The sequence below is a fragment of the Rhineura floridana genome, chromosome 21 (assembly GCF_030035675.1).
Source record: "Rhineura floridana isolate rRhiFlo1 chromosome 21, rRhiFlo1.hap2, whole genome shotgun sequence".
NCBI classification, from domain to species: domain Eukaryota; kingdom Metazoa; phylum Chordata; class Lepidosauria; order Squamata; family Rhineuridae; genus Rhineura; species Rhineura floridana.
This window is the reverse complement of record NC_084500.1, coordinates 18,890,283-18,915,293: the sequence shown is the minus strand read 5'-3', so window position 1 is coordinate 18,915,293 and position 25,011 is coordinate 18,890,283. Positions and strand designations below refer to the sequence as shown.

The 25,011-nt window shown below is 48.2% G+C and overlaps 1 protein-coding gene across 2 annotated transcripts in view; it reads left to right on the top strand.

Moving 5' to 3' along the window:
- Positions 1-25,011, top strand: part of TAOK1 (TAO kinase 1) — a 75,126-nt gene that overhangs the window by 37,119 nt on the left and 12,996 nt on the right. For both annotated transcript variants that reach the window (XM_061605520.1, XM_061605521.1), the window contains 16 exons: positions 2,617-2,718; positions 5,364-5,409; positions 6,445-6,541; positions 7,569-7,682; positions 8,409-8,500; positions 11,309-11,402; positions 11,846-11,927; positions 13,797-13,964; positions 15,322-15,525; positions 17,035-17,169; positions 18,468-18,704; positions 19,051-19,179; positions 19,847-20,050; positions 22,582-22,821; positions 22,984-23,196; positions 24,173-24,355. In XM_061605520.1, coding sequence (XP_061461504.1) covers positions 2,617-2,718; positions 5,364-5,409; positions 6,445-6,541; positions 7,569-7,682; positions 8,409-8,500; positions 11,309-11,402; positions 11,846-11,927; positions 13,797-13,964; positions 15,322-15,525; positions 17,035-17,169; positions 18,468-18,704; positions 19,051-19,179; positions 19,847-20,050; positions 22,582-22,821; positions 22,984-23,196; positions 24,173-24,355 — 2,340 coding nt within the window. The remainder of the gene's footprint in view (positions 1-2,616; positions 2,719-5,363; positions 5,410-6,444; positions 6,542-7,568; positions 7,683-8,408; positions 8,501-11,308; positions 11,403-11,845; positions 11,928-13,796; positions 13,965-15,321; positions 15,526-17,034; positions 17,170-18,467; positions 18,705-19,050; positions 19,180-19,846; positions 20,051-22,581; positions 22,822-22,983; positions 23,197-24,172; positions 24,356-25,011) is intronic.

The following is a 25,011-nucleotide window of genomic DNA, read 5'->3' as shown; positions in this document are numbered from 1 at the left end:
CCCTGTTGAATTACGCTGGGGACTGTTCAGCTGTCTTGCAACCAAAAAAGGGGCCCCTTTGTGCAAAATGCATACAACAAAAGTAAAATGAACCTAGCGCTGTGGTATTCAGATGTAAATGCAAGTTGGTTTTCTTCTTTGGCCTTCGACATTCCGTTCTAAATTCTGTTAAAAGCAAATCATCACCCGGCTGCCTAACTAAAGAAACTTGCTAGGAATGATAGACATGAGCGCAACAGAGGCACCAGCTCAGACAGGGAGCTTGCCTGCAGAATTTAATAAAAGGCAGTTCAAGCAGCAGCTCATCTCTTTTCCTAGCACTTTGCTCTGCACAAATTCGTCCTGAGGAACTTCGGAAAGATACAGTGAGGCAGCCAGTGTGAGCGTGGGAAAATTCCAGGCCTGGCAGATTAAGGTCGGCTTTGAGCAGTCGCAGCAAGAGCCAGCCTTGGAGGTTAGGAATGTCACCCGTTCTCCTGGCAATCCCAGATCTGTCTGAGTTCTAGAACGCTGGCCAAAGACACCCTTGAGTTTCGTGCTCGATAGGAGGCGTGGAGATTTTAATATTGTGGTGTTTCAAGAGCTGCAGCCTAGTCTGGATTTTGTGGGAACAGAAGTAATCTCAGCCCAAGGGTCACTTGCCCTCCTGGGCAACCGTCTGGGGCCCACTTGTCAGTGGTGGGTGGGGCCAGAAGCAAAAGGAGGCGGAGCGTCAAATGTACCTTTTTGCTTTTGTACAGCAAGCTGGTTTCTACACACACCCCTCTCCATTCTCCATCCAGACGAGGCATTATCAAACACACATTGCAGCCAGGCAAACGTTCATTAAAAGATGGTGCAAAGCAGGGCCAGTGAAGGCCCCACCACTGCCTACCTAGAGTCGCTAGGGCGGGACTCAAACTGCATATCAAATAGCAGTTTCGTATTAAAACATTTTCTTTTCACTTTGGAATTAACTAAGCCCATTTTCTGAATGGCAGATGAAGAGCCACATGTCAGCTTGCTCTCGGAGGCTCAGTGAGGGCAGAAGCCCAGGCAGAGTGGCCTAGTTGCAGCTTCTTCTCAGCCTTGTGTCTGCAGGCCTAACACAGTGAGGTCCCTTCAGCTCCTACATGCTGCCTCTGACGCTTAGCGATCACTGCAGGGAGAGGAAAGGAGAAGAGCAGGGGTGTGTGGCGTTGGGCATCAGTAGCCAGCAGGGTCTTTGCACAGCAGCTCTGAGCGGTGAGGACTTGTTCAGCCCACAGCCGCTCTGAACTTGCCCTGGCCGCCCCAAGGTGAATGTAGAGTAGGATGTCTGGCGCAGGTGTAAATCTACGTCCTTGTGGCCCTGCTCCCACCTGTGTCTTGCAGAACTGCAGGATGCCTATGAAGTCCTTTCCCAGCAGGCTGGGAGGTGGCTGCGCTCTGTTCCTCCTCCACAGCCCCCCCCCCAAATGCTCTCACGTTCCATTTTTATTCTGTTATCGGAGCCTTATGCATCTTGTTTGGCTGTGTGATGATGACAGTCTTAATTTGAACCTGCTCCTTATCCTGTTGTTTTAATTACTATTGAGCTATAAATACTTTGTTCACGTGAATGAAGCACATGATGCCCCACTTCAGAAATAAGGCTGGATTGTCTCCAGTGGGCAAGGCTGTGTCTTTTTTTTGAAAAAAAAAGAAAATGCAGTTTAAAAACTCATTCTGGATGTCTCCTCCATCACCGAGAGAGAAAAGGCAGCTTAAGTTGCCCTTCTGATTCATCATCCCCTTGGCATCATTGTGGTATGAAATGCAGCTACCTTCCCCTTTGTTCTTGCAGTCACAGAGTTGGAAGGGCCCTTGGAGATCATGTGTTCCACCCACACATCCACAGGTTGCCGGATCTGCAGTGCAAGATGGCAGCTATAGCATCACTAGCTGTCTAGCCTCTGTTTAAACTGCTCTGACAAAGAGTTTCCCCACAGCGCATTGTAGCTAAACAGAGGATGCAACCCCTCCTGTGGATTCTGTCTGCGCCGTCATGCTCCCACTAGGCAAAGAGTTTTCAGCACAGCAGTTGGTTCCCAACTGTTTGGCAAATGGTTGTGTTTCTGTCCTTCTGTAGGGAAGTGGTGGAGAGCCTCAGGCCAGGGGCCAAAAACTGCTCTCCAGGCCTCTCTCTTCAGCCCTTGGGGCTCCCCCTCAGCCATGTATCCTCCCTGGTCTTGCTCCATGCCCTCATTTGCTTTTGCCCGGCTAGGATATATGCCTTTGAGCTGGGATAACACCTTTTGCTTGCCTGGATAGGGGATGGAAAGGTGTGTGGGCATAGAAACCTCTGACATTTGTACGGCTGCAATGTGGCCTGCTGGGCAAAGAGAAGGGCCGCACCCATTGCTCTGCTCACTTTGCCTCTGGCACTCAGCCCCTGTAAGGTTGCCCCTGAGGGAGTGCGGCCCTCCGGCTGCAGGAGGCTTCCCCACCTCTGTTCTGATGGTTCCGTAGTGGGGCCAGTCAGAAAGGCAGTTCCAGTTGAGATTAACCCTAAATTTAACTGGCCCACAGTCCTCTGCTTACGTGTTTGTTTTGAGCAGATAATCACACACATCCTCCGTAAAGCTTGACCTTCCTTTTTTACTTTTTCTTCCGTAGAAATGGCAGGATATCATTAAAGAAGTCAAGTTCCTACAAAGAATTAAACATCCAAACAGTATAGAATACAAAGGCTGCTATTTGCGGGAGCATACAGCGTGGGTAAGAGTATGCTTCATGGTGTACGCGTGTGTTTTGATCAGTGTAAAAAAGTAATTGTGTTTCCGTTGGCTGGGGGAATTGAACTGGAATCAGTATATCTCACCAACACCTGCGTGTTCCCAATTGTTGCCTTCTGAAAGTTTGTTATTGTTAATTTATGAATTGCTTTTGCATATATCTAAAGGTGATTTACAGACATGCATAAAAAGGGTTTGAAAAATAGCAGAGAAAACAACTGAAGGCACGCTTAAAAGCAATGCAGAATGACTATCTAAGGCAGAAATCCTTTTCGCCCAGCTAGAAAACCTTGTTGAAACAAAAATGTCTTCAGTTGTTTCTGGAAAGTACTGTTAGTGGACCCCTGTCGTATCTCAACAGCGATGCAGTTCCGCAGAACAGGGGCAGCTCCACTGAACCCCCTGCTCTGAGTTAACTGTGGAGTGGCCTTCTGATATTTTGGGGATTTAAAGGAGAAACTCCTGCAGAGTTCAGTAGCCTGCTGGGTATGTAAGGGATGATGCAATTTCTCAAGTAACCTAAGTTGTGATAAGAACTCTTGCAATCCTTTGCACTTCCATAAATTTCTTCATTCCTTTATAGAAACACTTTCAGCAGGCACTGGATTATTGAATTAAAACTCTTTTTATCCAGTCTTCTTGGCTTCTAAAAGTTTGTGTTGGACTAGGACCTGGAAGACCAGGGTTCGAATCCCCACACAGCCATGAAGCTCCCTGGGTGACCTTGGGCCCGGCACTGCCTCTCAGCCTGTTCATAGGGTCGCCATAAGTCGGACTCGACTTGCAGGCAGCACATTTACATTTTACTTCCAAGATGGCTGTGTGCCTTTCCTTTTACCCTTACACAGTTTTCTTATCAGACTCATTGCTTCCCGCTACTCTTTGGTTGATACTTAAAACTTTAGCAGGCTTTCTGTTACCAAGCATACCTCTTGAAAATAAAGTGCATCATCAAGCATTGATAAGATCTAAGAAGGAGAATAGGTGGAATTCATGCGGAGAAATTGCTCTGACTGAAATGGCATAATATGCTTGTTCTGTTGCATAGATTGCTTACGTAGCATTTTGTTAGATTTAGGCCAATTTGTGGCCACTGTTTTATCAGGAGTCCTAATTTTAACGTAATAAACCAAAACAAGGTGTTGGAAGATCTTTGTGGGTTTTTTGTTGGCTTCCTAATGTTTGATCTACACCAGGGTTGGAGAACCTTTTGTCCTCCAGATGTTGCTGGACTCCCAACTCCCATCAGCCCCAGCAGCCAGCATGCCCAATGGTCAGGGATGATGGGAGTCCATCAGCATCTGGAGGGCCACTGCAGATTCCCCACTCCTACACAATGCCCCATGAAAATGAGCAGCTAGCTTCACTTTCTGACTCTGGGATGCTAATACCATAGGATACCAAAGCCTCTAGGCCAGCGTTTCCCCTTAATCCCTCATTCAAACTAAAGCAAACGTTGCCTTTAAGTCTCCTTCAAGAAGTCCGTCAAGGCTGCAGTCCTCTTGCTTGCTTATTTGGAAGTAAATCCCTCTGGAAATCAGGGGAACCTGGTTCTACATAAACATCTGTAGGAGTGGGCTGCTTCCGAGTGAGCCTTCCAGATGATTGACTATATCCCACATGGCATAAGTAAGGAATCAAACTTTCAGCTGGTTCCTTGCCTTCTTAGCCAATGGCCTTTGAAGTCTGCCCTGTCCTAATTGGCTTGAATTTCTAGCTGTAATTCCCCACCTGCGTGATACAAGATTTGATTCCTCTGGGATTTTAAATCCTAAACAAGCAGGGAAATGTCTTCTCTTGGCTTTCGCAAAGAGGGGACTACTTGTGCAAAATCCAGATTGTGGAGCCTGTGGCTTGTGGGTCTCTTCTTTTGAGAACAAAGCTCTCTTGCTGACATCTATGGCACTTGTCCGGAATGTGTCTGCGAGCTGGATGTTCCACTATAGTATGCTTGGGGGTGAAGGCATAGCTCAGGTGGCAGAGCATAAACTTTGGATGTTGAACCCCCCCTCCGGACGTGTGTCAGGACTGGGAAGGACCTCTGGGGTGGTGCAAGCCGGCTTCATATGTTCAATAAAACATGCTTAAACCAAGGAGATGCTACATTTCCAGACTTCAGAACAAATAAACGTTTTCTGAGAGATTTTAAAGCTTTGACAGTGAGGTTTCTCAGTCAAATTGTAAGGAGACTGAGGACTCCCCCCCCCATAATCTTTGGGGGCTGACAGTCTTAAAGATGTAAAGATTCAGAAAATAACTGGAAAAAATTGTGAAAAAAATGGAACCAACCCCCCCCCACTGGCTATTTTCTCTTTTTTTTTCTGGGCCTTCACAACTCTGCACTCACTTCCTTGGGGAGTGTTTGTTTCTTTGTGGACATGCATAGCAGCTTGAGGGAACTTCCTAGCAGAGAGTAACTAGCATCTGCATGGCCACCAAATAAGGAAGCAACAGGCGCAGGTGGAAGAGGTTTGGGCTAGGTAAAACTAGTGGGCTCACCGTTGAGGAATGGGAGTATCCTTCGGAGGAGCAGGTTGGTGTGGTGCCCCACTTTAGGGGCTTGTGTGCCATCCTAGCCCCTTGAAGTGTTCACTAACGCGTGCTGTTTTTCCCTTCTGCCCTGTACAGCTTGTTATGGAATACTGTTTAGGATCAGCATCAGATTTACTAGAAGGTATGTCTCCTCCGTTCCTTTGAGTGACAAGAGATCTCATGCTTTGTGAAAGAGGAAGAAGGTGAGATCCTCTGGAATGCATCTGGGGATTTTTTTATAGAGCCAATTTTTCAGAGCTTGACTATCTTTTCCTGCCCTGTCTTTCCCGTCATCAGTCCCTTCTGCAATCAGGCAACTTTTTCCTCTTTGACTCTCCTTGTAAAAGTCTTTGGCCCTGATTGGGCAGCCCTGCCTTGCACTGCTCAATAATATGGAGGCCCGGAGAGTAATAACTAGAGCTAGGGCCTTCTTGGTGGTGGCCCCCCCGACGAGATACGCCTGGCGCCTTCTTTGTTATCTTTTCGGCGCCAGGTAAAGACCTACCTCTTTGCCCAGGCATTTTAAATTCTACTTTAATTTGTCTTTGTCTTAATTTTGTTTATATATATTTTTATACTGTATTGTTTTCATGTTTATTTGTGTTTTAACCTGTTTTTATCTTTTGTACACCGCCCTGAGAGCTTGTTGCTATAGGGCGGTTTAAAAATGTAATTAAATAAAAATAAATAAAATAAATAAGGAGGGTGGCTTTGCAAGGTGCAAGGCACAACGCTAGCCTAGCTGTCTACTTGCTGGAAATGCTGGATGTTTCCTTGTAGCAGCCTGGAGCCTTTGCTTCTGACGAAGCAAGATGGGCTTTCATTGTGCTGCCTTTATGTGGGGTGGAAACCCTCCCAGGAGCTTCTTAAATCAGCTGGGGAGAGAATAACCTTTTACCACCATTTTACTAATTTGTTCATTCATGAAGGCTTGTGCGGGGTTTGCCAGTTTCAACGTTGATCTTCGCACTGATGTTTTGGGTAAGGCAGGCATAAAATAACCTGTTAAGAGGGAACTGTGCTGGCTCTTGAGTTCATCTCAGGCCACGCTACAGACTGTCTGGTTACCAAGTATCTGACCCCTCTGTGTGTCGCCTGCTCTGCAGGTCTTGTCAAGTCGACACTGTACATGTTCAGCGAGTGCCTGTTTTGTTAATTGAGCTTCTCTTTCCTCAAGTCCATAAAAAGCCGTTGCAAGAGCTGGAGATTGCTGCAATTACCCACGGTGCTCTCCAAGGTCTAGCATACTTGCATTCCCACAACATGATCCATCGGTGAGTCCTTCCACGGGCCGTTCCCAGTCATGGCAGCTTGAAGTTGACATGTGTTTTTAGCCTTCTGCATGCAGAACTTCACGGTTTTTGGAATTGGCTGGCTTTGCTTCTCTGTCACAGGCTCTGAGGTTTCTTTCCCATAAAGCGTACAGAGAGCCTACTGTGACGGGATGGCTTAACAGGGCGGACAGACAGAGACAGAAAGACACACAGACAAGCTCACACATAATACACTTTGTGTTAGAAACTGTCTAATGTGGGTGTAGAGCCTTCCAAGGATTGTGGGCCATTTACAAAAATGACCTTTTTTTAAAAAAAGAAGCAGCTAAGCCAGTAGTGTCGTAAAAACCATCTCAAGGTTTTTGGGACGATCTCCAGCACAAATGCAAGCAGCTTTGTCCTGGGGGGCTGCAGCATCGGCCGTTGCATTTTAATGTAAACAGCAGGGAGGGGAGGCTAATGGTTGGTTTACTAGAAAATACACACACTTGGGTTTCATCACATGTTAGCCCTACTCAGAGTAGGCCCATTGAAACGAGTGGACATGGCTGGCTCAGGTCTGTTCATTTCACTGTGTCTGCTCCGAATGTAACTTCCTATGGGTTTTGTTTGGGCTGTAGCCCTTGTTGCTTGGCTCTACTATTGCCAAACCTCTTGTTTGGTAGCTCTGACACTGCTCCAGAGCAGAGTGGGTGCAGGATGGGTTTCGAGGCCCTGTGGATGGAGAGAGGACTGCAGTTAGTGGAGCACGCACACCCCTTTCTGCTGCCTTGGTTCAATCCCCCTCCCAAGATGTTTTAGCATAAAGCTACAGCTTGCATCCTTGCTTTGGTACAACTGTGCTCGCACGGAGTCTTATCACAACAGGTTAGCCAAGGTGGTGCCGTCCAAATGGATGGCAACTCTCACCAGTTGGGGGTGATGAATGTGCCTGCTCCTCTGTTAGGGCCAGCGAACCAAGTGTCTTGCTTGCGTGTTGACTTGTTTGCCTGTCTTGTGGGAAATCAATTTTCTCTTTATTCCTCAGAGACATCAAGGCAGGGAACATCCTACTGACGGAGCCAGGCCAGGTGAAGCTCGCTGACTTTGGATCTGCTTCCATAGCATCTCCTGCCAATTCGTTTGTGGGGACGCCATATTGGTAAGGAATGCTCTGGCATGACTTCATCGCTCAAGGCACTGTGTTCCGCAGTCGGTTCTCTACATGCGTGGCAGGCAGATGGCCCTTAAGAGTGGGGTGGAAAGGAGACGGCGCGGGTGCCACATGTGTAACTCCAGGGCATATATTGGGGCTTGGAGATGGGAGGTTCTCCACTTGCCAACACACGGTCCCCTTTAATACTTCCTGGAATATCTTGTAAAGACCATTTAGAGGAGAGAGGAGGGCCATCCATCTTCCCAGTGGCAGCTGGTCCATTTGGACGGGTGGGGTGCTGCCCCACCAGCTTCAGTCTGTCCTCAGCCAGTCAGCTCCACCTGTCATTGGCTCTGGCTCCACCCTGTTGGTCACCCTGCCTTCGGCCCTACCAATCCCAGTGGGCACCAGCCACTCCTGCCCTCCTGCTCTCTCCTTTCCCCTCTCTTTCTCAAACTTAAGTGGCTAGGGAGATACCAACATGCGACCCACCCCTCCTCTCTGCCGTTTCAAGAGCCCTCAGCCTTGCCTGCCTATCCATCACATGGTGGATTTGCCCCAAGCATTCTTGAGATCCCAGGGCTCCGGGCGTTTACATTGCATGTGGTTGTTTCCCCATGCCTCAGAGTAACCTTAGTGGCAGAGGTTCGTCAGGCCCTAACGAACTGCACTGAAGAGGTCAAGGGTTTTGATGAGTGTATCTGGTGAGCCTCTTCGTTTCTCTTTCTCTAGGATGGCCCCAGAAGTGATATTAGCCATGGACGAAGGGCAGTACGATGGTAAAGTCGACGTATGGTCTCTTGGGATAACGTGTATTGAGTTAGGTAAGCCATGTCTGCCCGCCTCTCCCCACCAGAGCTTCCATGTCTCTTCAGGAGGAAATGTGTCCCAAGTTTCATTATTTCAGATGGCTTGTTTAATGCCTGCTTCATAACCCCTTGGACTCTCCCTCTTTTCTGGTGGATATCTTTTGTCCTGCAGGAAGGAGAGGATTTTCTGTATTCCTCTCTACCTGAAACCTGCTGCTTGGCTTGCACATCCTGCCTCAGTTCTTTGCTGTACTGTAAAAAACACACACACACACTTCACCCTTGCCTATCCTTAGTGGTGCTGTTTTAACTTGTGTTGGGCGTCTGTGTCATGATTTGTCACAGACTAAATCATGTGTCATGCTTTGAACTCTGGGGCAGTACTTTGCACTTGGACTGTAGCCTGTTTACTTACTTCCCCTCCATAAGTAGCATCTAGCAGAAGTTTAGAGAGGTTTTCTTAGTGACTACAACCCTGATGAACTGGAGCTGTATTCAGGCACTCTGATCTCTCACCCAAGGAGAGAGAGAGTGGGCAAGTGTGCTAGCACTACCCGTCTGTCACCCTCCACAAGCTGGAGGCAAATGTTTGAATTTGTGAGCCTTTTCTACTTGTGTAGGCACCCTGCGCGATTTAGAACCCTGATCTTTCCAGGGTTTTGAATCATGTGGGGAGCCGTCACAAGCTGAGCTCATGGAGGACGTAGGGGTATGTGTGTAGCTTAGAGAGATGAAGGCCTGGGGAAAACACAGCAGAAATTCAGGGGGAAATCATGTGGGGTTTCTTCTGGATTTTTCCAGGGTTTTTTTCTGGGCAATCACCTCTCTAGTGGAGGTCGCTTGCTCATCTCTGTCCTCACTCAGCACTAATTGCATGGGGGGTTAGAATGCCAAAATAGGGCTTGGAATAGAATCAGTAGAATTTTTTCACTGTAGGGTAACTCATCTGGAAGGGAAGCCACACAACCCAACCACACCCAACTATAGTCTGAAGGCACAGGAGGCCAGCTCCCTGCTGAAGCTAAGCAGGGTCAGGTCTGGTCGGTGGCTGGGTGGGAGACCGCCTGGGAACCACACGGAAGGCGCCTTGAGTTTTTATCGTGAAAAAGAAAGGCGGGGTATAAATGTAATAAATAAAAAATGATAAGAGCACACCCTTGAGTCTGCTTATTAGTCTTTCTGATTACTATTATTATTATTTAATTTATATACCACTTATTTGCCAAAATGGCTTCTGTTTACCAGTGTAAAACCAATTAGAAAAAGATATCTACACGTAATTAAAATCCACAATGAGACAATTTCATGAAAACATTAAAAACATCCGTAATTCAAATTACGATAAAGCCAAGCCCATTAACGCAGTTAAAATGGCAATTAAAGCAATTAGATCAGGATGTTCGTGTCAGGGGGATGCTTGCCTAAAGAGGTACATCTTCAAGAGCCGGCAGAGTGCCAATACTGATGGGGCCTTTCGTATTTCACCAGGGAGAGCATTTCACAACACTGGGGCTAAACTCTGCCTTGCCCCTTCTCAAAAAAGGTTGTAGTGGAGCTGGAAAAGGTAGAGAAAGAAGCAACCAAAGTTGCTCAAGGGCTGGAACATTTTTCACTTTTGAAGAAAAATCGGAGGACTTGGGGCTTTTTTTAAAAAGAAAAGATTACCGAGGTGTAGGGGAGAGGTTTATAAACTCATTAATGGTACGGAGGAAGCAGACAGAAAACAAGCTTTCTTCTTCATCAGACTACTGTCTCGGGTCCCTCAGTCAAGCTACGAGTGGCACGAGATTGAAGAGACAAATGAACATATTTCACACAATGTATAGTTAAACTGGAACCCACTGACATAAGAGGTGTCATAAGAGGTGACATGAGGTGCGCCTGGCGCCGACGCTGCTGTCTTTTCGGCGCCAGGTGAAAACCTTTTTATACTCCCAGGCATTTTAAAGTGTATTTTTACAGTATTTTATTACTATGTTGTATTCTGGATGTTGTTTGGTTCTCGTATTGTTTGTGTGTTTTTGTTTTTTTTGAGTTATTATATTTATTGTATTTATATATTGTGCCTGCTTTTACCTTCTATGTACACCGCCCAGAGAGCCTTCGGGCTTCGGGCGGTATATAAATTAAATTAAATAAAATAAAATAAAATAAATAAATAAGAGGTGGCGATGCTGCTCACTGAGATAACTTTAACAAAAGGATTTGTTGGAAGATAGGTCTATTATTTTGAGAGAGCGCGATGTTTGACACTTGAGACATATTTTAGGACCCACTCTAAAGGATGTTTGTTTTAAACTGTTTTTAATGTTTTACTTTTAAATTGCTGTTACCCGCCATGGGACCTTATGGTGAAGGGTGAATAAAAAATTGAATAGACCAATAACAACAGTTTGGCCCCCCAGATGTTGCTGGACTACAACTCCCATCAACCCCAGCAGGCATGGCCAGGGATGACTCTGCGAGTTGCAGTTCAGCACCATCTGGAGGGCCAGAGGTTTCCCACATCTGCCCTAAATGTTCATACCCCCTCCATCTGCCGCATAGTTTCATAGCATAGCTGACAGTGTCCGGTTGTGCAAGTGGTTTTCTGTGCTGTGGGTTAAGGACCCAGCAAAGGTGGGCTCCTCTCGGCAGTTGAACATGCAACAGCAGTGGTGTTTCCATCTGTGCCGAGGTGATGTCCTTGGGGGGGTTCCTGTGGGTGCAAGTGGCTTTGTTTGGGGGGGGGTTCTGTCGGGGATCGGGCACGAGCCAAGCCGAGACTTTGCCTGTTGCTTCCCCGCCCCGCCATTAAGCAAACTACTTTTTCTTTCTGTGCAGCGGAGAGGAAGCCTCCTTTGTTTAATATGAACGCAATGAGTGCCTTATATCACATAGCACAGAATGAATCCCCTACACTCCAGTCCAATGAATGGTGAGTTAATGACCGAGGATGGAGGAAATGTTGCAACGTGGTTTGGTTCAGTTCTTGAGGTCTCAGTTTGCGTGGGTTTAGGAATCCACACACACAATTGGGTTTTTAAGAGAGCGCTGTGGTGGTCTTTTTAAAAAATTATAAATTTCATTAGATCCATCACAGTAATGTTTTACCGTGTCAGATTGTGGGGGTGGGCTGTTGCCTCTCCTGCATGGCTGGCCTGGTCTACAGTGGTTTCTGACAGCCTGGTCCCAGCGGCTGTGTTTCCTCCCCAGTTGATTCTGTGCAAGTGATGTGTGAACTCAGACAAAAAAAGGCTTCGCTGCGCCCACTATATTAAAGTTGCATTTTTGAGTTTAAGTCTGGAAAGGCCTCTGTAAGAAACCAAAGCCTTGGCCAAGCAATCACTTAAAATGGCTTTTTCCTCTTACCATTTATAGGTCTGATTATTTTCGAAACTTTGTAGATTCTTGTCTCCAGAAAATCCCACAAGACAGGCCGATGTCGGAGGAACTCCTGAAGGTTAGCTTGCCTTCCCTTATTCATTTCTCAGTCCTGGCCTCCCATATTAGAAACACACATTTTGGTTACCTTATAAATCTTGGCTTTCAAATCTCACTTGCCATTTCCCCCCCAAGGCCAAACAATATTTGGCTGTTCTAAGACCTGATGGTCAGTCCTCTGAGTCTTCTAAGTGAATCTTTTGCCTCCCTCCTTCCCTTTCTCCTAGCAGCAAACTTGCTGTCATTCTTGAGGCTTTCTGTCCCCATAGCTTCCACTGAATAACTGGATACCAATCAGTGGCCATCTTGCATCCTTGGCTGATGTAAAACCTATGGCATGTTAATGGATTGTCTATATTTTCCTCTTTGTCTACATCGAGTGTGGGTGTGCTTTATATAGTACTATACACCCACCCACCTACCAGTAAATTTCTGATCTTACCTATCCAGTATAATTGGGGGGGAGCGGTTTTCCTTCCCCCCCTCCCCTTCCTCTGACATGGATTGTGTAAAAGTTATTGCTGATTTAAAAATGCCACCCTCTGTCTCCTCATGTTCCTTGTGTCCTATAGACACAATTATTGTCCTATTTTAATTTCTTTTGCTCTACTGACAGAAAGCAGCAAATACCAATGGTAAAAGTGATAACTGTTAATGCTTGGCTCTTCTTAATGGTGAAGATGCTTTCTCTGTTGTATTTGTTTAAACCAAAACCATGAAGCTGCCTTTATCCTGAAGCTGGTCCAGCGCCTCTGCTCCAACTGAAGTGGCTCTCCAGGATTTGGGACAAGCAGGGAAGGGTCTTTTCCCATCATCTGTGGCCTAAGATTCTTTTTCCTTTAGACCCTGGGGTCTGATCCGGGGACTCTCAGCATGCAAAGCGCACATCACTCAACCCTGACCCCTCAGACATACCTGCGTGTTTGTGCAACACCTGCAGGTGTTATCCACACAATCTAGCCACTCCTGCTACACCGTACCGTTGTGATGGTCTCCATGTGGGGTTTTCGTCCACTTTGTGTTGTGATGTTGGTTTGATCGTCATCCATTCAGAGAAAGGAAGCTCCTAATGGATAAGGCCGGGGCTTTCGATACTGGTTCAGAGTTTCAGTTATATCACCACCTGGCTTACTGGACATTGAAGAGAAAAATCCAGTGTTGACAACTTCCCGGTGGCCCTCAGTAACTTACTTTACTGACCACCCATCCTTTAAATTTGTTTTTCTGATTATCAACCTGGACAGCATTTGATCCTCTTGCTTCTTGTGAGCGGCTGGTCTTGCAGGGAGGAGTAAGGTTAACATCTGTGGCAGGCTCATAGGGATACAACTTGCTGCCTCATACGGAGTCAGGCTGTTGGTCCATCTAGCTCAGAATAGTTCAGGCGTTTAGTCTCTCCCAGCCCACCCTGGAGATGCCATCGGGGGTTAAAGGTGGGACCTTCTGCATGCAAAGCAGCTACTCTGCCACAGAGCTGCAGTTAGTTTTCCCTTCCCCCGGAAGCATGAGGAGCACCAGTTGTGATGGACCCAACGCCTTGTGCGTCCAGGACTCGAGTTTCTGGTGGTGGTTGGCTTTGTCTAAACCAGGAATAAACAGTACTGGAGCTTGAGTGCCAGGCCTGTGCCTGGGGCCTTCCCACTGAGCAGCCCTCTGAGTGCATCCTGCATGCCGCTTTCCACAAGCTGGTGCCACTCCAGATGTCCCCTCGGCCTAGGACTGATGGAAGCTTTGCCAGAAGACCCTGCAGTTGGCACCCTCGTCTTTACCAGGCTGCAAGAAAGGAGGCGGGTGCTAACTCTGTGCCTGTAGCCATTACATGCTCTGTGTGTGTGCCATGCCTGGGGTCCCAGGCACCAACCCCGCTTGCTTGTGTGTCCCACTGCAGCACGTCTTTGTCCTCCGGGAGCGCCCCGAGACAGTGTTAATAGACCTGATCCAGAGAACAAAGGACGCGGTCAGGGAACTGGACAATCTTCAGTATCGCAAGATGAAGAAACTCCTCTTCCAGGAAGCTCACAATGGGCCCACCGTGGAAGCCCAGGAAGAAGAGGAGGTAAAATCAGAGGCTGGGCTGGTAGTGGGGAGGGAGGGAGGAGAAGAGGGGTGTTACTTAGAGGCCTTTTCTTCATCATCACATGGTATGCTGAGCTGTGCGGCCCCTGCCTACAGCATGGTTGACATGTGCCTCTGCCAGGCAGGGCTGCCGAGAGTGGGTTCGGGCCCTGGTGAAAAAGTTTTTTCAGGCCCCCCAGCAAGGGCAGACCAGCTAAAAATCTTTACACTTTAATCTTTGATATCATTATTATTTTCTTTGAAATTCACCAATTTTACAATGGTTGTAAAAAACAATCGACAAATAATACTACTGAGAAAGACAAAAACATAATGCAACGTAGTCCGGCCCCAGGCCCCCTTCCAGACTGCTGGGCCCCGGTAATTTGTACCCCCCCCCCAGCCCTGCTTCCAGGCAGCCCAGGTCTCCCATCTGAGCTTTACCTGCATTTCAGGAGATGTACAAACTGCCCTCTGCAATTTAGACCGTGGCTTACCCTGCCCCACTGAGGTCAGGGATGGATTTCAGCTGCGGTCAAACCACAGGCTTCTCTTCCCAAATGTCAGAAGGCTTGCCCCTGCTATAGCCTTCACCCAACCTGGAGCGCTCCGGATGTTTTGGACTACAACTCCCATCAGCCCCACCCAGCGTGGCACTATGATGCTGGGGCTGAAGGGAGAGGTAGTCCAAACCGTCTAGTGGGCACCAGACTGGGGAAGGCTGCACCAGTGGCTGAAATGTCACCTGTTAGACTCCGTCACTTGGTGTTTCCTTCAGTTTTTGGCAAGGCTCTTGGAAGCAAAGTATTGCTGAATCAGGGTGTTAAACCCTTTGGATTGCCATCCGTGGCAAAGGGCAGAATATTAGAAAAATAAAAAGTGCTTGCAGATGCAAATGAAGCCCTTGGAACAATTTCCAGTATTCTATGGCTATCCGCGTGGTTTCTTTCTTTGGCACTTAACAGCTGAATGATGCTTCTAGGTTTCTTCCCCTTACAAAAGCGTGTAAGACAGAGATCAAGAATTAAGTGGTCTATACAAGGCCAGCCAATAAGCATGGACCCAAGCAAAAGGAGTTTGAACCCTCATCCTAGCCCTGTAAAGTTCTTCTCCACAAACACCTGCCCTGTGAGCCGTAGAGACCTAGTCTGTGCAGCTGGCAATGTCCAGTAGACACAAACAACATTTTCTCTCCCCAGGTGACTTGGGGACCTTCCTGGTCTTACCTGTAGACCTGACCGTTTAGCTGAAAAGAGAGCTTTGCTTGCTGCAGCCTTGCTTGGAAAGGCACTGATGTTGCAACTGGAGCAGGCTGCCCTGCTACTAACCCTCCATATTCCTCCCTCTCCCTTTCACAGGAGCAAGACCATGGCATGGGCCGGACAGGAACAGTGAACAGTGTCGGGAGCAACCAGTCCATCCCTAGCATGTCCATTAGTGCCAGTAGCCAAAGTAGTAGTGTTAATAGTCTTCCAGATGCCTCGGACGACAAGAGCGAGCTGGATATGATGGAAGGCGACCACACGGTGATGTCCAACAGCTCAGTCATCCACTTGAAGCCGGTAATCCTTACAGCAGCCAAAGAGCCAAGTTGTTGGTGGGTGGGCGGAGGGGAGGACGTTGCTCGTAATATCCCTTCCTCTCAAGCAGCAAGGCAGACAACATGGTCCTAGGTAGCATTAAAAATAAACATAAGCTCCATTTTTGGTTTCCAGCTTCACAGGCTACACAGACGACATGTTGGGGCCGGGAGCAGAGACTGAGATATCTCAGGGGGAGATGGTGAGGAGAGATGAGTTGTTTCCACTCAGCGTGGGGAGGCCGGGAGTGGGAATCACAAGACGGTGAGCCCTCTGCCTGGAATGAAAGAGTGACTCAGGTCTGGGCTGAGCAGACTTGGCAGAAGCGAGCCTGGCCTCAGCCTCTGAGGGAAAGAATGAAGGATTTGGGTGCAAAAATTGTTGGTGCGGGTCTCCAGGGTAAGATAGAAGAGCAGAGAGGAACACTGGGCCTTCCCCCTGTTTCTTGGAGGTTGCAAAGGAAGTCATGGCAGAAAGTGAGCACAGACCACTGGGAAAGTTCTCCTGCGCAACCTGCCACTTCAGTCGGGCGTGGGCGGGAGACCTCTGGGAACTCTGCCCTCTTATGTGGTACCCAAAGCTCCCTGTCTATTATTGCCGCTTCGCCTCACAGTCACGCCAACTCTGCTGGCCATGGTGAAGGGTTTACTACAGTCTCTTTCCACCTGAGCCCTGCTCTCCAAGCACTGAGGCATCCCTTTCTCACTGTGCAGCAGGAGCAATCATAGTCGCGTGCAGGTTGATGCCGTAGGCTAGTCCTCCTCCAACCTGGTGCCCTCCAGCTCCTATCATCCAGCATGGCCAGTGGTCAGGAGGGATGGGAGTCGAGAGTCTAGCAACATCTGGAGGGCACCAGGATGGGGAGCTTGCCTCAAATGCCTCTTAAGCAGGTGCTTGGGTTTCCCTTGTAGTATGTTCTTGGTGGTGTTTTACCTGCTGACGAAGTTCACGTTCAGAAGAGAGGGCCTATCCAGTTGGGTTTTGATTTGGTTGAATTAGTCTTGTTGACCTTTGAAGGAGTGCAGAAAGGGTTGGTGGTAACGGGTGCTTAGCAGAGACTTAGGCGATGTGATCATGGCTCCTTTGAACATTTCAGAAGCTCATTCCCCTCCTTGTCCAGTGGCATCTGCTGACTGATATTGGTGGGGCAGTGGAATCTGCTCCAGGCTTTTGTCCAAACTTCCAAGGAGCTGTCCATGGTGCCCGGACGAAAACCCAAAGCGGATTCCACTGCCCCACTGACATCGAGCCACCGGTGCTTGTGCCTCTGGTGTGCAGTCACAGAGCAAGTGAGTCTTGATAATGAAAGGCCAGGCTGGCCGGCTGAAGAGGGCTTTCCTTCCCTGTGAACAGTTCTAAACATGCAGCTGGCTGGGAACAGCAACTGGCTTTTCAAAGTCTCTTAATGTGGCCCGCTTAGAACCAAAATGGTCAAGGCGTTTCTTTTTAAATGAGTTAATTAATTCCACTAATGTTCCTTCTCCTCCCAAGGAGGAAGAAAACTACAGAGAGGATTCTGACTCTCGATCGAGAGTGTCGGAGCCACAGTCTCCACCCCAGGTGTCTCGCCACCGATCCCATTACCGCAACCGAGAGCACTTCGCTACCATACGCACAGCATCGCTGGTAGGTTTAACTCTGCCCCTCCGCCCCCTGCCCACGCTTATTATGGCCTGGTTTTAGGCCCTTGCCTGTGTCATCCCGGGTGAGTCAGCGAGAGACTGTGAAGAAGCTGGCCAACATCTGTGGACATGTATGGGTCGTTTTAATTTTGTTATTTTAAAATTTTAACTCCACTTGTACTGTTCAGGAATCACAATATAAAAATATAACAGTATTGTGAGCTGCATAAACATGATATAAGGTTGTATCCAACTAGGTTCCACTTAGAGCAGACCCATTGACATTAATAGACCTATTTTAGTCATATCTATGAATGTCAGTGGGACTGTTGTGAGTAACAATGGATTCAGCCCATAATAGCTACACATTACCGGCCAACTCGACAAAAAACAGGAGTACATCAGACTTCTTTTTTTTTTCTTCAAACAGAAATTTTAAAAGATCTACACAGGGATAAAGATCTCACAGCCCTCCCCTCCCCCCCACCAAATCCAAGGTGGTTCCTGTAAAACGCACGCACACACACGCCTCTGTTGCATAAGTCAAACAATTAAAAACCTGTGCGGCATTCTAGTTTGTCTCATCTGTATATATTTTAAGTGTCTGGCTGAGTGACCAGCTCCGACACTTCGAATGTGTTTTGAAGCCTTTTAGGTACATTTCATACGGAGCAATATCAAAACACCTTGTCTTGCAAGGCAAATCTATAAAGTAAATACAATGGTGGTTTTAAAACTTGGGGGAGGGGAGATGTTTTGCTTTAGATTTGTAATGTAAAATGTTTTTACAGAGGAGGAAGAGACCTATTTCTTTAATATGCATAATTTTCATAGTTGCTTGCTAGCTGAGAGGGTGCCCCTAATATTCTCCTCAACAATTTCTACAGCTGACATAGGAAAGAAATAGGAACGTAGCAAGCTGCCTTCTACTGAGTCAGGCCATTGGCCCAACTAGCTCAGTATTGCCCACACTGACTGGCAGCAGTTATCCAGGGTTTCAGACAGGAGGTATTCCCAGCCCTACCAGGAGATGCTGGGGACTGAACCAGGGCCTTCTGCATGGAAAGCAGGCGCTCCAGCTCTGAGCTGTGGATCAATAAATAAATCTTACATTTGCATACATTTATGGACCGATAAAGCAAGATTCCAGTCCTCATGGCTCTGAGTTAAGGGATGATTTAAACAGGAACATACGAAACTGCCTTTTACTGAGCCACAATTCATAGGCCTGGCTGCATGTGCATTTAAGAATTCCACCGGCCGTTGCACTCTTGTTTTTTTCCTTCCCCTGCCCACCTGCAGGTGACGAGGCAAATGCAGGAACACGAGCAAGACTCGGAGCTGCGGGAGCAGATGTCGGGCTACAAGCGCATGCGGCGGCAGCATCAGAAGCAGCTCATGGCCCTGGAGAACAAGCTGAAGGCCGAGATGGACGAGCATCGCCTGAGGCTGGACAAGGACCTGGAGACGCAGCGCAACAACTTCGCGGCGGAGATGGAGAAGCTCATTAAGAAGCACCAGGCGGCGATGGAGAAGGAGGTAGGCGGCAGCAGCTGCCTTGGCGTTTGCTCAGCAGGTGTCAGTTGACACAGAACAGCCCGCCTGCCTCCTTTGGGGAGGCATGATGCAGCCTTTGCCGACCTGGTGCCCCCCGGCCAGCTTGGTTGATGGGGGTTGTAGTCCTAGACGTCTGGAAGGCACCAGGTCGGCAAAGGCTGGCTCAGCGCATTTCCTGCTAGCGTTAAGGGTGTGTGTACATGTGGGAGGAAGGGGTGCCTGCGTCACAGCTCCTGTATTTCAAGTGTATCGGATGGTAATGCAGATGGCGTTGTGTGTGGTTGCATTCTCAGCCACTTGCCATTTGTCTCCTGGGCTTTGGGGGTAGGCAAAAGTCATGGCCAACGAGGAGAAGAAGTTCCAGCAGCACATCCAAGCGCAGCAGAAGAAGGAACTGAACAGCTTCTTGGAGTCCCAGAAAAGAGAGTACAAACTGCGCAAGGAACAGCTCAAAGAGGTAAACCGTCTCCGACAGGAGGTGGGGCCCGTGAGGGCACAAGGGGCATCCACCCAGCAGCCAGGCTCACTGACAGCCTGTTGCAAAACTTTGTCGTTTTGTGTGAATGGGGAGATTCTCCTCTCACAAGCCCTTTTGCCTAGCAGGGCCTCTTGATATGGCAGTTTGTGGCTTGTCTTGCTTATAGGGGTTAGAACCTTGTATTCTCCTGCACCGCATAACCCTCCCCTTTTTAAAAAAAATCCATCTCTTTGTTGGGATGATGGTATTGCTGGGGTTCCTGTAACATTGTCTTTGGCCTAGCAAAGCCCTTGGTGCGGAAACATGCATTTTACACACTGCCCCTGTAAAACAGAAAGCTTGTCCATTCTCCAGCCAGGACTTCTCTGTTCCCTTGGAAGCAATTGCCCTGGATGTGCAATGCTGTCCCACAACGGCAGTCCCTCCTCCCTTGGTAGGATGCCCCACGCTCTGCTCTCGCAGCTTGTGCGCCCTGTTGAGGGCTGCGCCTCTCTCCTTACTTCTGAGCTCCTGGCAATGCCAAGGGATGCAAGGGAAAGAAGCCTCCTGTCCCAGCCCCCATCTCCCCCACAAGCCAAGCTGGCCCGCTGGCTTTTCATCGCGCTCTGCCTGTGGCTCAGAGGCATCCCGCTCTTGTCCCTTCCAGGAGCTGAGTGAAAACCAGAGCACTCCCAAGAAAGAGAAACAGGAGTGGCTGTCCAAGCAGAAGGAGAACATCCAGCACTTCCAGGCAGAGGAAGAGGCTAACCTGCTCCGGCGGCAGCGGCAGTACTTGGACCTGGAGTGCCGGCGCTTCAAGAGGCGGATGCTGCTGGCGCGCCACAACCTGGAGCAGGATCTTGTCCGGGAGGTGCGTAGGAGGCGCCGGGAGAGGACCCAGGCTGCTGGCCCTGTCCCCCAGCACGGGGCGGAAGCTCTCCTCATTCCGCACCTGGGCTGGATTGACGGCAGCACTGCATGCCACCCGCCCTGCGGTCCTTTCTGCCCCTGCCGTTATGGCAGATTTGCTCTGTTCAGAGGGAAACTCTCCAGCGGGGCAGTTAAGCTTCACAAGAGTTAAGCTTCCGCAGCAGATGCCTCATTAAGGGGGAGAGTTAATCCCCACCCACCCCGTTTTAGCACACAGAGATTTGAAAGTCGGGGATGAGCTTTAGGGAGACAAGTTTGGTAGATACATTTCCTGAACAGAACTTCATCCAACATTACAGTAGAGAAAATAAATGATTGATTGATTGAGTTTATTTACACACCACTTTTCCACAGCAAGCTGTGCCCATAGTGGCTTACCACAAAGAGAAGTCAGTTTACAAAACAATGAATTCAAGCAGGACAGAAGCCAACAATGTAAAAACATAAAATAAATTTAAGTATTACAAAAGAAATAACCTAGATTGAAATACATTAAGTACAAAGCGAATAAGTACATTTTTAGGTCAACTGAGATAAAAGAAAGCTAAATAAATTAAGCTGTTGCTATATTTACATACCTAAAATACAAATTTTGTTCACATTTATACATTTACAAAGTGAGTGAAAACCCACAAAGTAAAAGCAAATGGATGACAGAACATTTCCTAAGACATTATTCAGACTTCAGTCCGGTGTGTTTCCTGAAGTTGCTTTTCTCAGTTGAGGACCATGGACCGTGTGGTGGAAATTAGTCAATGACACAGAAGCATTATAAGATACTGTTATTAGGGTTAGTACTACTCTTCGTTCTAAAAAATTGATTCAGAGTTGAGAAACCCTATAAAATCATAATTACCTGAACCAGCAGGGCAGCCTGCGATGCAAGCGAGAAATGATTGGTGCCCCTCAAACAGGAAGAGAACTGCTCAAAGGAAGGGATGTTTATACTAATTTTTTCCTTTGAAGAAGATAAAGCTTTGATGTGTCCCTTGACTTAATGGTTAGCGTTCTCATTTATCAGAAAATCAAGACTACATTCCACAAAATATCCAGCTACATGAAAGACTTAGATAAGTCATATGCCAAGGTGACATACACTGCAACTTTTGCAACAGTTTTGATAAAACAATCTACTGTCATCAAAGCGAAAGAATTATAGCCAAATCTAATAGGACCAAATTAAATACAAACAATTGCTGCTTTATTACCAAAACCTAGATGATGATCTGAGAATGTGTCTGCTTCACATCTGGGCATAATAAATGTATCAGTGCTAAAAATAGTGTTCACTGTGAAGTCAAATAGTTTAGCTAATCTACAGATGTGGGTTGATTCAGTCTGGCCCATTCAAGGTTTTCTTTTTAGAACAGGAGATACAGGTATAGTGGTTCAAGATAGGGAAATGGAGAAGTCGTGATGTACCAGTCTGGTTTGCAGATCTGTTCGGTCTCTGAAGGACATCACAAAAACAGAAAGATGCCATTTTTCTCCACCATAATAATTTTAATTGAGCTGCATTAGGGTAAGGAAAATCAGCTATGGAGCCTGGACTGGTGTCTCTGGAACCAGTCAAAACGGGTGCAGAAGTGGGTATATTTCCACACCATTCCTCTTGTCCAGTGGAAAAGAACTCACAAGCAGGAAAGGGCTTTGCTCTTTGTCCTCTGACCAGCCAGGAAAGGCCAATTCCACCACTCCAGGCCATTCTGGGCTTCTTCTTGGAGGAAGGGCAGGACATAAATTTAATAAATAATAATTCACTTCTCTGGGGCACAGGCTGGCCACCTCTTGGTAATTATGGGGCTCCTCTGCAGCATTTCATAATCCAGAGCAGTGTACATTATTTAGCAATTTCCCTCTATTCAAAAACCCATAATTAAAACAACAAATCCAACTTTATAGATCAGGAGTGGACAAGACGGTGAATGAATAAATAAAATACAAGCGATGGTCATTACAAATTAAGCAGCGGGATTAACATTGTCTAAAAAGCTCGGGTAAATAACCAGGTTTCAGGATAGACCAGAAGCACTTTTTCAAATAACAATCAGTTCGTTGGTGGTTGTGTTAATCAAATTTAAAAGCCTCTTCATAGCTGGAAGCTATTGATACAGGGTGAAGTCAGATAAAATGGGATTGAAAACAACAAATACGGACAAAAGACATTGCAAGATGAGGTGACGGTTTGTAGCTCAGATGCCTTTTTCGAAAGGATAGTTAGATTCATGGAAGACGAGTCTATTGACAGCTGATTGCTGTGGTACTATAATGGAACTTCCATGTACAGAGGCAGCCTAACCCTAGCTACCAGGGGAAGGCTGTCCCCATCCCGCCCTGCCTGTCTGTTGCACAAGGCGGCCCTTGCTTGGGGTCTGACCCCAATCGGCAAATGCTTGTGTGGTTTTGGGGCACCCCTTTCTCCGGCTGCACCCCTTCTCTCTGCTGAGTGACTGTCCTGTCCTTGGGGCTCAGGAGCTGAACAAGCGGCAGACGCAGAAGGACCTGGAGCACGCCATGCTGCTGCGCCAGCACGAGTCCATGCAGGAGCTAGAGTTCCGGCACCTCAACACCATCCAGAAGATGCGCTGCGAGCTCATCCGCCTGCAGCACCAGACGGAGCTGACCAACCAGCTGGAGTACAACAAGCGGCGGGAGCGGGAGTTGCGGCGCAAGCACGTCATGGAGGTCCGGCAGCAGCCCAAGAGCCTGAAGGTAGGCTTTGCGGGGGGGCGGGGCGGGGGGCGGGGGAGCCCCACCCAGGACATTGGGCAACTGGACAGAGGGGGCCCCCCACACTGAGCCCCTGGCATGGGGCCCTGCGGAGCGGCCGCTTCCGAACCCCGTCTCGGAGCTGCCCTCTGCTTGTCTCTCTAGTCAAAAGAGCTGCAGATTAAGAAGCAGTTCCAGGACACGTGCAAGATCCAGACCCGGCAGTACAAGGCGCTGCGGAACCACCTGCTGGAGACCACCCCCAAGAGCGAGCACAAGGCCGTCCTGAAGCGGCTCAAGGAGGAGCAGACCCGGAAGCTGGCCATCCTCGCCGAGCAGTACGACCACAGCATCAACGAGATGCTCTCCACGCAGGCCGTGAGTGCCCGCTTGAGGCCCGGCCAGCTGGGCAGCACTTTCTTTCCCATAAGGGGAGTTGAATTTGCAGGACCCAAGAGGCCTCCTCCCTCCCTCCCTCCCTCCCTCCTTCTTTCATTCCTCCCTTGCTTGTTAGGCCTCTCCATAGAAAGCCCGGGGGTGGCGCCTTTTGCAGGAGCGTTGCTGAGCCATAGTGCTTATAAATAGCTTGGACAAATAAACATTTTATTTATGCAAGCTGTTAATATGCCACTTAATTACCAAAGTTTCTAGGTGGTGTACATAAAAATTAAAAAGTATATAATGGATGGAAATGGACTGCCTTCACATTGCTTCCGACGTACGGCGACCCTACAAATAGGGTTTTCGTGGTAAACGGTATTCAGAGGGGGTTTCCCTTTGCCTCCCTCTGAGGCTGAGAGGCAGTGACTGGCCCAAGGTCACCCAGTGAGCTTCAGGGGTGTGTGGGGATTCGAACCCTGGCCTCCCAGGTCATAGTCCAGCACTCTGACCACTACGCCACACAATCAACTAAAATGAAGCATAAAAACAGAGAGCTTCCTTAAAATGCCTGCTGGAACAGAAAGGTCTTTGTCAAGCATCTGAAGTGCTTGGAGGGAATGTATAATCTCAGCCAGGAGGGAGTTCCACAGAATTGAGCCTACCCCTGAAGATCTTAGTGATCAGGCCAGGGATAGAAGGGATCAGGCAGTCCTTAAGGTATCTTGAATACAAGAACCTTCAACCTGAGAGCCTGTTGCTAAAGGGCAGTTTAAAAGTGCAATAAATAATAAATAATAACCTGGCCTGGTAACACATGGGCAGCCGGTGCATGCTTTTGAGCACCAGAGCTGTGTGCTCTTTCCACCTCCCACATCCCCTTCCTTAGCAGGCATCACAGCCAGATATCCGCCTGCCTTCTCACACCCTTCTTCTCCGCCTACTCATCTGTGCCCCCCCTTTTTTTTCTTTGCAGCTGCGATTGGATGAGGCACAGGAAGCGGAGTGCCAGGTCTTGAAGATGCAGCTGCAGCAGGAACTGGAGCTGCTGAATGCCTATCAGAGCAAAATCAAGATGCAGGCCGAGGCTCAGCACGACCGGGAGCTCCACGAGCTGGAGCAGCGGGTGTCCCTGCGCAGGGCGCTCTTGGAGCAGAAGGTATGAGGGGAGGGGCGGAGCTGGCGGTGGCCTAAAATGCACATAAATTATACGCACAACCAAAAAATCAATAGACTTGCCCATCTTCCTCTCACCTCACATGATAAATTCATCACGATTCTGCCATTTTGATTGGCATGGGGAAGGAGCCGTGCAGGACAGTGGCATGGTTCGCACACAACACCAAACCATGGTTTGTTAAACCATGGCTTGGTGTTGGTGAATGCTGCCGAGCAGCAAGCCATAACCTGAAAATGTGGTTTGTTGGCTTAAGAGCCTTGGTTTTTGTTAACTGTGGCTTGGCCTTATGTTCACGCGAACCCAACGCCCTTTCTTTGGCTGCCCCACCCCAGACACTCACTGAGCTTTATGGGCTGGGAAACAAAGCTAAAGTTTAGAGAAAGAAGCCATGGTTTCTTTGTGTTACCTCTGGTGAACAAACCATGGCTTTGTGTTACATGAACCAGGCCATTTGACCACAAATCTATGGAGAAATGAGAAAGTGGATGCTTGGGCACCCTGGTCCTGTGGTCCAGCTATGATGGTTGGTGCTGTGCAGAGTCTTGCATTCCCCCAGCAGCTTCAAAGGCTCAGCAATACTGTTAGGAAAAAGAGGCAGTGACAACAGCCTGTTCCTGTAGTATCCTTGGCTACTC